Source organism: Bison bison, unplaced genomic scaffold (genome assembly GCF_000754665.1).
Source record: "Bison bison bison isolate TAMUID 2011002044 unplaced genomic scaffold, Bison_UMD1.0 scf7180017864506, whole genome shotgun sequence".
In the NCBI taxonomy this organism is placed as follows: Eukaryota; Metazoa; Chordata; class Mammalia; order Artiodactyla; family Bovidae; genus Bison; species Bison bison.
In genome coordinates, this window is record NW_011495063.1 from 686,757 (window position 1) to 698,780 (window position 12,024).

Sequence of the window (12,024 nt, forward strand, 5' to 3'; positions counted from 1 at the left end):
GATCAAAAATTCTCTTTTAACTTATTTTATTGAAGTGTAGTTATGTACAATATTATATGAGTTAAAGATGTACAATATAGTGATTCACAATTCTTAGAGGTTATATTCCATTTATAGTTATAAAAATACTGGTTATATCTCCTGTGTTGTACAATATATCCTTAAAGCTTATTTTATACATAATAGTTTATACCTCTTAATCACCTATCCTTTTATTGTTTCTTCCCACTTCCTTTTCCCCACAGATAAACAAATTTGTTCTCTACATCAATGAATCTATATCTCTTTTGCTGTATTCACTAGTTTTTTACAGTTTTCTGATTTCATATATAAGTAATATCATCTTTATCTTTTTGCCTGACTTAAATCACTTAGCATAATACCCTCCAAGTCCACTGATGTTGCTGTAAATGGGAATTTTTCATTCTTTTGATGGATGAGTAATATTCCATTGCATATATTTGCCACATCTTATCCCTTCAATCTGTTGATGGAGATTTAGGATACTCCCATATCGTGGCAACTGTAAATAATGCTGCACTGAATTTTGGGGTACAAATATCTTTTTGAATTAATGCTTTCATATTTTTAAGATATATATACAGGAGTGGAATTACTGGACATTTGGTATTTCTATTTCTAGTTTTCTGAGATAACTCCACACTGGAAAATCCCCACTTTCAAGCTCATTCAGAAATAACTCTCCAGAAGTTCTCTCTGGCCCTTCACAGTTCTTTCTTTTCTTCCATTTTTTTCACAAGATGAACAGTGGCTGCAAAAACTGTCTCTGCAATTTTAGCTGTGTGATTCTGAGCAAGTCACAGAACTGTTTCCTCAGCAAAAAAAAAAAATCAGATAAGGAGATTTATTTTTTAGACCATTTGTAAAATTCTATAACACATTATTTTCTACCAATTTAAATTTTCCTCTAATAGAGGGAAGGAGTCAAATTTATGAACTAAAAGAGTAAATATCAACAAGACAATGTTTCTGCCAAATACTTTTGTTTTCTTTTGAAAAGTGGGAAACACATCTTTCTTTGCAAAGGGGAGGCCCTCTTACATAGTTAGACAATGAATCCTGACCTTATGTTTGATAACATACTCTGTAGTCAAATATACCACTGTGCAACTTTTAATCACAATTACAATCCACTGATAGGCAAGTTGATAACAATTTCAATTATGTTTATGACAACATATCAATTGACCAATAAACTAAAAACAGGCATTTTTATTGGTGTGGATTGAGAACGGTAGATAGAATAGTTTAGCTTATTCATTCTCAAGTACCCTCAAGAATAAAAGAATTATGGTTCAACAAATTATTCAGTTTCATTATCTATTTTTTTTTATGTGGCACCTAAAATACAGAACAGGAGCTATTACTAAAAGAAAATCCAGAAAGTTTTTGGGAATTTTTACATCTTTACCATGTCCACATTTTTGTCATTACTTCTCTGTGTTAATGGAGTGGTAACTAATGACAGCACTGATACAGGAAAGGACTCTGTGTAATTGAAAGCAAGAAAGAAAAAAAAATGGTCAAACAGCATACTACTCTATGGCATACCTTGGATGAGCTGACACACAAGGGAAATAGTAGTGTTATCATCAGATGGGAAAGGTTATTGGTCCCTACTCTCCAAATGCTATGGGATCACTTAGGGCTGAGGATGATTCTTCAGGCAAAGAATAGGTTCACAGAGTTACATTATGTGGCAAAAGAAGAATAGGCATCAGACATTAGACACGAATCCTGTCAAGAAGACATGAGGAAGACAAAGGAAAGTGTGAAAAAAGAACGAGCAGGAAAAAAAGAAAGACAACAAAGAAAAGGTGGCATAAATGGTTTGGTTCAGTTTGTAATTCTCTTCAGGATTTTCTTCACAGCAATTTTGACATCCTTGTTCCTGAGGCTATATGAGAGGGTTCAGCACGGGTACCACATTGGTGGAAAAGAGTGAGAAAAAGTTTCCCTCTTCCACAAACCCAGAGGATGATGGTTTGACAGTGAGCAGCCCAAATCCATAAAATAGACCAACTGTTGTAATATGGGAAAACAAGTGCTCAAGGCTTTGGATCAACCTTTAGATCATGGTATACGAAGAATATTGGAAAGAATCAAAGGGTAAGAAATAAAGATAATGAGGCTAGATACTATGACAACTGTCCCCACAACAGCAGAAACTAAAATCCTGTTGGCATAAATGCTGCTGCAGGTGAGCTGTAGAAGCGGGAAGATGATGAAATGGTTGATGATGTTGGAATCACAAAAGTTCAGCCTCATCATACACCCTGTGTGGACCGTGGCTCCAGGAAACCCCATCACATACGAACCAGACATCAGCAGAGAACACACCTGAGGGGACACGGCCATTGTGGGCAGCAAGGGCTTACAGATGGCCACATGGCGATCATAGGCCATGGCTGTCAACACACAGCACTCAGAGCTACAAAAAAGCAGAAGAAAACGAGCTGAGACACACATCCTGTAAAGGAGATAGCATATTCTCAAAAATAAAGCTCACTAGAATTTTGAGGGTAAAGACAGATGAGTAATGAAGATAAATAAAAGAGAGATTGAAGACAAAAAAGTACATGGGGGTGTGCAGGTGTGAATTTAGACAAATTAGATTCATTAAGCACAAATTGTCCACCATAATGATCATGTAGTTCAGCAGAAACAGGAAAAACAGAGGTAGCTGGAGTTTAGGTTGTTCTGTCAATCCCATAAGGATAAACTCAGTCACAGAGGGCGCATTTTCCATATTCATTTACTACACAGTCGTGATCTGTAGGAACAGGGGCAGAAACTCAGATTCACAATGGACCTTCATGGACTTTCCCTGTTTCCCGAGTGAGAGCTGGATCTTTTTATAACCACAGGGTTGTCTAAAGAGACTCATCAAAGCATCCAAAATACAAGACTTGTAATGACTATTCCCGCAGATTCCTCATTTTCTTCTTTCTGCCCTTACTCCTCTTGTTTGTCTCTGTGCTTAAAAAATACCGGTAGACTCCCAGTGTCTCTGCACATCATTCTTCCTTCTCTTCAGGCTCTGTTCAGGATCTGGGCTGAAAAGAACAGTAAATAGGTGGTGTTCCCCAGAACCCTCAATTTATACAGTCTGAAGTTTGAAAGGAATTGAGACAAAGGTGATTCAACCCTCACCTTCTTTTTCCTCAATGCCTCACTGACACTGAACCATAGGACTCCTTCTACCCTATGATGCTTAGAAGGTCAAAGTTTCTCACAAGGAAGAAAACAGTATCCATCACTGTGGTCATCAGTCTTTGACAAGCTAAGGGAACAGGCCATAATTTTTATATGAAAATTCTCCCAGAAGGTTTTCTTCACTTGCAAGGACAATATCCACCTTTAGTTCAATTCAGTTCAGTCGCTCAGTCATGTCTGACTCTTTGCAACCACATGGACTGCAGAAACCCAGGCCTCCCTGTCCATCACCAACTCCTGGAGTTCACCCAAACTCATGTCCATTGAGTCGGTGATGCCATCCAGCCATCTCATCCTCTGTCGTCCCCTTCTTCTCCTGCCCTCAATCTTTCCCAGTATCAGGGTCTTTTCAAATGAGTCAGCTCTTTGCATCAGGTGGCCAAAGTATTGGAGTTTCAGCTTCAACATCAGTCCTTCTAATGAACACCCAGGACTGTTCTCCTTTAGGATGGACTGGTTGGATCTCCTTGCAGTCCATGGGACTCTCAAGAGTCTTCTCCAGCACCACAGTTCAAAAGCATCAATTCTTTGGTGCTCAGCCTTCTTCACAGTCCAATTCTCACACCCATACATGACCACTGAAAAAACCATAGCCTTGAATAGATGGACCTTTGTTAGCAAAGTAATGTCTCTGCTATTTAATACGCTATCTAGGTTGGTCATAACTTTCCTTCCATGGAGAAAGTGTCCTTTTTTTAATTTATTTATTTTAATTGGAGGCTAATTACTTTACAATATTGTATTGGTTTTGCCATACATGAACATGAATCCGCTATGGGTGTACACGTGTTCCCAATCCTGAATCCCCCAACCTACCTCCCTCCCCATACCGTCCCCATGGGTCATCCCAGTGCACCAGCCCCAAGCATCCTGTATCCTACATCGAACCTGGACTGGTGATTCATTTCTTATACGATATTATACATGTTTCAAGTGTCTTTTAATTTCATGGCTGCAGGCACAATCTTCAGTGATTTTGGAGCCCAAGAAAAATAAAGTCAGCCACTGTTTCCCCATCTATTTACCATGAAGTATGGGACCAGATGCCATGATCTTAGTTTTCTGAATGTTGAGCTTTAGGCCAACTTTTTCACTCTCCTCTCTCACTTTCAACAAGAAGCTCTTTAGTTCTTCTTCATTTTCTGGCATAAAGGTGGTGTCATCTGCATATCCGAGGTGATTGATATTTCTCCCGGCAATCTTGATTCCAGCTTGTGCTTCCTCCAGCCCAGCATTTCTCATGATGTACTCTGCATATAAGTTAAATAAGCAGGGTGACAATATACAGCCTTGACGTATTCCTTTTCTTATTTGGAACCAGTCTGTTGTTCCATGTCCAGTTCTAACTGTTGCTTCCTGACCTGCATACAGGTTTCTCAGGAGGCAGGTCAGGTGGTCTGGTATTCCCATCTCTTTCAGGATTTTCCACAGTTGATTGTGATCCACACAGTCAAAGGCTTTGGCATAGTCAATAAAGCAGAAATAGATGTTTTTCTGGAAATCCAGCTTTTTTGATGATCCAGTGGATGTTAGCAATTTGATCTCTGGTTCCTCTGCCTTTTCTAAAACCAGCTTGAACATCAGGAAGTTCACAGTTCACATATTGCTGAAGCCTGGCTTGGAGAAGTTTGAGCATTGTATGAGATGAGTGCAATTGTGCATTAGTTTGAGTATTCTTTGGCATTGCCTTTCTTTGGAATTGGAATGAAAACTGACCTTTTCCAGTCCTGTGGCCACTGCTGAGTTTTCCAAATTTGCTGGCATATTGAGTGCAGCACTTTCACAACATCATCTTTCAGGATTTGAAATAGCTCAACTGGAATTCCATCACCTCCACTAGCTTTATTCATAGTGATGCTTCCTAAGGCCCACTTGACTTCACATTCCAGGATGTGTGGCTCTAGGTGAGTGATCACACCATCGTGATTATCTGGGTCATGAAGATCTTTTTTGTACAGTTCTTCTGTGTATTCTTGCCACCTCTTCTTAATATCTTCTGCTTCTGTTCTTGCATGAATGGTCCCTTGGTATCTCTAATTTCCTTGAAGAGATCTCTAGTCTTTATCATTCTATTATTTCCCTCCATTTCTTTCCACTGATCACTGAGGAAGGCTTTCTTATCTCTCCTTGCTATTCTTTGGAACTCTACATTCAAATGGGTATGTCTGTCCTTTTCTCCTTTGCTTTTCACTTCTTTTCTTTTCACAGCTATTTGTAAGGCCTCCTCAGAAAGCCATTTTGCTTTTTTGCATTTCTTTTTCTTGGACATGGTCTTGCTCCCTGTGTCCTGTACAATGTCACGAACCTCCATCCATAGTTCATCAGGCACTCTATCCATCAGACCTAGGCCCTTAAATCTATTTCTCACTTCTACTGTATAATCATAAGGGATTTGATTTAGGTCATACCTGAATGGTCTAGTGGTTTTCCTTCCTTTCTTCAATTTAAGTCTGAATTTGGCAATAAGGAGTTCATGATCTGAGCCACAGTCAGCTCCTGGTCTTGTTTTTGCTGACTGTATAGAACTTCTCCATCTCTGGCTACAAAGAATATAATCAATCTGATTTCGGTGTTGGCCATCTGGTGATGTCCATGTGTAGAGTCTTCTCTTGTGTTGTTGGAAGAGGGTGTTTGCTATGACCAGTTCATTCTCTTGACAAAATTCTATTAGCCTTTGCCCTGCTTCATTCTGTACCCTAAGGCTAAATTTGCCTGTTACTCCAAGTGTTTCTTGACTTCCTACTTTTGCACTCCAGTCCCCTATAATGAAAAGGACATCTTTTGGGGCTGTTAGTTCTAAAAGGTCTTCTAGGTCTTCATATAACCATTCAACATCAGCTTCTTCAGCGTTACTGGTTGGGGCATAGACTTGGATTGCTGTAATATTGAATGGTTTGCCTTGGAAATGAACAGAGGTCATTCTGTCATTTTTGAGATTGCATCCAAGTACTGCATTTCAGACTTTTGTTGACTATGATGGCTACTCCATTTCTTCTAAGGGATTCTTGCCCACAGTAGTAGATACAATGGTCATCTGAGTTAAATTCACCTATTCTAGTCCATTTTAGTTCGCTGATTCCTGGAATGTCGATGTTCACTCTTGCAATCTCCTGTTTGACCACTTTCAATTTGCCTTGATTCATGGACCTAACATTCCAGGTTCCTATGCAATATTGCTGTTTACAGCATAAGACCTTACTTCTATCACCAATCACATCCACAGCTGGGTATTGTTTTTGCTTTGGCTCTGTCCCTTCATTCTTTCTGGAGTTATTTCTCCACTGATCTCCAGTAGCCTATTGGGCACCTACCGACCTGGGGAGTTCATCTTTCAGTGTCCTATCTTTTTGCCTCTTCATACTGTTCATATCCACCTTAATGAGCTCCAAAACAGTCAGTTGACTCAAGTAGAATTCATTTCATACACTGTAGTTCTGGGGAAATTGATTAGAAGCACAGAAAATAATTCTCTCCCTCGTGATTTCCTTTCAAGTTAAATGAGCCCACTGACAGTAGAAATTAATGGGTTTTTTTCCCATTCTGTGTCACAGATCTTTTGAGACACAATATACTACTCAGTTTACAATTTTAAAATAAGTATTCTCCTTAATCTCCAAGGCAGAGGAATGTGTGTTCCAATATTTACTTTTTTTATCATCTCTTGGAGTCTATGCCCAGTTCCTAAAACAAAAGAATAGGTGGGGCATTGTTGCTTTACCATGTAGTGTTGGCTTCCAGGTACAGTATTGCAAATCAATAATAATTATATATTTATCCTCCCTCTTGAGCCTCCCTCTCCTCATCATCCCACCCATCCAGGTTGTCACAGAATGCCAGTCTGGGCAGTGTTCATATAGTGCTATGTAGCAGCTTCTCACCATCTACCCATTTTACATATGCTAGGGTATATATGTCAATCCTATTCTCTCAGTTAGTCCCAACCTCTCTTTTCCCACTTTTGTTCACAAGTTTTTTCTGTACATCAGTGTCTCCATTCCTTCCTTGTAAATAGGTTCATCAGTACTGTTTTCTAGATTCTATATATATATATGTATGTGTGTGTGTGTTAATCCTGGTAGCTCAGCTGGTAAAGAATCTGCCTGCAATGCAGGAGACCCCTGTTTGATTCCTGAGACAGGAAGTTCCCCTGGAGAAGGGATATGCTACCCACTCCAGTATTGTTGCCTGGAGAATCCCCATGGACAGAGGATCCTGGTGGGCTACAGTCTATGGGGACACAAAGAGTTGGACAAGACCGAGCAACTAAGCACAGCACACATATAGTGTTTGTTTCTCTCTTTCTGACTTACTTCACTCTGTGTAATTGGCCCTAGGTTCATCCAGCTCACTAAAACTACTCAAATGTGTTCCTTTTTATGGCTGAGTAATATTTCAGTGTATATATGTACCACAACTTCTTTATCCATATACCTGTCGGGAACAGTTAGGTTGCATCTGTGTCCTGACTATTGTAAATAGTGCTACAATAAAATTGGGGTATATGTGTCTTTTTCAATTATGGTTTCCTCAGGGTATATGCCCAGTAGTTGGATTGCTAAGTCAGTGGTAAAGAACCTGCCTGCCTGCCAATGCAGGAGACATAGATGCAGTTTCAATCCCTGGGTCTGGAAGATACCCTAGAGGAGGACACAGCAACCCATTCCAGTGTTCTTGTCTGCCGAATCCAAAGGACAGAGGGACCTGGTGGGCTACAGTTCATAAGGTCACAGAGAGTCAGACACAACTGAAGTGACTTAACTTGCTTGAATCCACAAGGTTGTTTTATTCCCAGTTTTTAAAGAAATCTCCATACTGTTCTCCATAGTGGCTATATCAATTTATGTTCCCACCAACTGTGCAAGAGGTTTTCCTTTACTCCACATGCTCTCTAGCAATTATTCTTTGTAGATTTTGATAATGGCCATTCTGACTGGTGTGAGGTGATACCTTATTGTAGTTCTGACGTGCATATCTCTAATAATGAGCTATGCTGAGTATTTTTTTCATGAGTTTATCAGCCACCTGTATGTCTTCTTTGGAGGAATGTCTATTTAGGTCTTCTGCCCATTTTTTGGTTGGGCTGTATATTTTTCCGAGAGTGAGTTGTATGAGTTGCTTGTGTATTTTGAAGATTAATCTTTTGTCAGTTGTCTTATTTGCAATATTTTCTCCCATTCTGAGGGTTGTCTTTTCATTTTGTTTATATTTTTCTTTTCTGTGCAAAAGCTTTTGCATGCTTAGCTGCTCAGTCATGCCTGACTCTTTGCAACCCCATAGGCTGTAGCCTGGTCTGGAGTCCTCCAGGCTCCTCTCCATGGGACTTTCCAAGCAAGAATACAAGAGTAGGGTGCCATTTCCTTCTCCAGGGATCTTCCTGACCCAGGGATCAAACTTGCATCTTCTTCCATGTCTCCTGCATTGTAGGCAGGTTCTTTACCCGCTGAGCCATTGGGGAAGCCCTAGTTTAATCCCATTTTTTAATTTTTATTTTTATTTCCATTACTCTAGGTGGTGGGTCAAAGAGGATCTTGCTGTGATTTATGTCAGAGGGGTCTGCCTACATTTTCTGAGTTTATAGTTTCTGACCTTACATTTAAGCCTTTAAGTTTATTTTTGTGTATGGTGTTAGGAAGTGTTCTAATTTCATTTTTACATGTAGCTGTCCAGTTTTCCCAGCACCACTTATTGAATAAGCTTTCTTTTCTCCACTGTATAGTATATTATTGCCTCTTTTGTCAAAGATAAGGTGCCCATAGGTGTGTCGGTTTATTTCTGGGCTTTCTATCTTGATCCATTGGTCTATATTTCTCTTTTTGTGCCAGTACCATACTTTCTTGATTACTCTGACTTTGTAGTATGTTATGAAAGCAGGAAGGTTGATTCTCCAGTTCTATTTTTCTTTCTTGAGATTACTTTGGCTATTTGAGGTCTTTTGTGTTTCCATAAACTTGTGAAATTTTTTGTTCTAGTTCTGGGGAAATGTCTTTGGTAATTTGATCAGATTTCATTGACTCTATAGACTGCTTTAGGCAGTATATTAACTCTCACAATATTGACTCTTGCAATCCAAGAACATGATACATCTCTTCATCTGTGTTGTGTCATCGTTCATCAGTATCTTGTAGTTTTCTGCATACAGGTCTTTTGTCTCCTTAGGTAGGTTTATTCTGAGATATTTTATTCTTTTAGTTGCGATGGTGAGTGGGATTTTTTTTCCTTAATTTTTCTTTCTGATTTTTTGTTATTAGTGTATAAGAATGCAAGGGATTTGGGGGTATTGATTTTGCATCCTGTGACTTTACTAAATTTATTGATTAGCCCTAGTAATTTTCTGATGGTATCTTTAGGATTTTCTATGTACAGCATATCATCTGCAAAGAGTGAGAGTTTTACTTCTTCTTTTCCAGTGTATATTTCTTTTATTTCTTTTTCTTCTCTGATTTCCATGGGTGGACTCCCAAAACTTTGTTGAATAACAGTGGTGAAAATGGCTATTAATTGTAATTGTCTTGTCTTGTTCCTGATCTTAGAAGAAATGTTTTCAGTTTTCTACCGTTGAGAATAATGTTTGCTGTTTTTTACATATTACTTTTTAAAGAACTTTATGAAGTCATTTTAACAGAGAAAAACAAATCAAAGGGAAAATCCATTATCCCACCACCACCACCAAAAAAGAAAAGAAAAACCCTCAACATTAAAATAATCATTGCATATGTATTATTAGATATTTCAGATGTAACAGAAGTATTTGGGGAAGTCTCCAGTTTCAAAAGTTGTTTACTAGTAAGCAAACCCTGCTGGATCTTCCCCATTGGCTCCTTCAGATCCCCACTCCATCCTTCTGCAACATTCTCTGGACCCCTCCCTGAAGGTTGGCTTTTGTGGGCTACATCAGTGGCTCCCTGGTTACCTGGTGTCTACTTGGGAACTGTCAGGGGAGGCACTAGCTGAGAGGGAAGAAGGGAGAGGCAAATTACATGCATGGGACTAAGACATACAAACTACTAGGGAAAACAGATAAGCAAAAAGAATATATTATATAGTAATTATGACTATTAATTGTGATCATTTTTAACAGAGTAGAGCATATAAAAGTAACAACATATCATGCTGTACACATGAAATTAATATGAATATGTAAATCAACTATGAAAGTGAAAATGAAGTCGCTCAGTCATGTCCAACTCTTCGCGATCCCATGGACTGAAGCCCACCAGGCTCCTCCATCCATGGGATTCTCCAGGCAAGAGTACTGGAGTGGCTAGCCATTTCCCCAGGGATCAAAGCCAGGTCTCCCACATTGTAAGCAGACGCTTTACCATCTGAGCCACCAGTTTGGGCAACGAAGTGAGGGAAGACAGAATATTTGCTAAAGGACTATTGTCCAGCTCCTAAGTATACATCTAAGGGACTGCACCAAGTTAGGCCTATTTCCATGTGCTTACTGGCCATTTATACATGCCATTTACACACATGGATGTGTCTTTCAAATGATTTGCAAATATATGAAACTGTATTTTATCATTGAAATATATTTGTTATTAAATTGCCATGTATTTTGGATACAATAAATTTATCAAATCTATGCACTGCAAATATTTTTCTAGTACATGGTTTGCTTATGAATATTTTTATATGTATTCTAATTTTAATGAAGTTTACCTTTTTTCTCCTCTTTGGGATCTCCTGTTTACTAGAATATGTCTAAGAAATCTAGGCCTACACGAAGACATTTTCCTGTTTTTTTTTTTAGACACATTTAAGTTTTGTGTCTATTGTTTTGATCCACTTTAAATTAATTTTTGTGTATGTTGTTAAATAGAGATCAAGTTTAATAGTTTTCTCATGAAAGTTAATATTTCCAAGCATCAGGTTCTTAGTTTCTCTTTCTCTCTGGAACTGGCTTATTACTTGGTTAAAAAACAATTAACTGTATAGATAAGGATCTTTTTCTGAATCTTCTATTTTATCTGTTATTCATTCATCTGTTTTATAACGAGAAACTCAGTCTTTATTTGAACATTACACTAAGCTTTAAAATCAGTAAGTTCTTTGTGTCACTTAAAGTTCTCCAAGGAGCAAAGGCCAAGAAATATTAGATTTGCAAGACATTTATTACTTCCCTGATAGCTCAGTTGGTAAAGAATCTGCCTGCAATGCAGGAGACCCTGGTTCAATTCTTGGGTCAGAAAGATCCGCTGGAGAAGGGATAGGCTACCTACTCCCATACTCTTAGGCTTCCCTTGTGGCTCAGCTGGTAAAGAATCTGACTGGAAGGTGGGAGACCTGGGTTCGATCCCTGGGCTGGGAAGGTCCCCTGGAGAAGGGAGCGGTTACCCATTCCAGCATTCTGGCCTGGAGAATTCCAGGGACTGCATAGTTCATGGGGTCTCAAAGAGTCAGACACGACTGAGGGACTTTCACTTTCTTTCACTTTCAAGACACATTATAAAAAAGTCAATGGACTCTGTGGGAGAGGGAGAGGGTGGGAAGATTTGGGAGAATGGCAATGAAACATGTAAAATATCATGTAGGAAACGAGTTGCCAGTCCAGGTTCGATGCATGACGCTGGATGCTTGGGGCTGGTGCACTGGGACGGCCCAGAGGGTATGGTATGGGGAGGGAGGAGGGAGGAGGGTTCGGGATGGGGAACACATGTATACCTGTGGCAGATTCATTTTGATATTTGGCAAAACTAATACAATTATGTAAAGTTTAAAAATAAATAAAATTAGAGAAAAAAAAAAAAAACTAAGCAATGTACTAGGCATACACATACATGTGGT

The 12,024-nt window shown here is 39.0% G+C and overlaps 1 protein-coding gene and 1 pseudogene across 1 annotated transcript in view; both read right to left on the bottom strand.

Annotated features, from left to right (window-relative positions):
- Positions 1–1,857: 1,857 nt before the first annotated feature.
- LOC104980663 lies at positions 1,858–2,776 on the bottom strand (annotated as a pseudogene).
- Positions 2,777–10,143: 7,367 nt separating this feature from the next.
- Positions 10,144–12,024, bottom strand: part of LOC104980746 (olfactory receptor 8B3-like) — a 5,479-nt gene continuing 3,598 nt past the window's right edge. The window contains exon 2 of the mRNA XM_010829520.1: positions 10,144–10,184. Within this exon, the coding sequence (XP_010827822.1) occupies positions 10,144–10,184 (41 nt within the window). The remainder of the gene's footprint in view (positions 10,185–12,024) is intronic.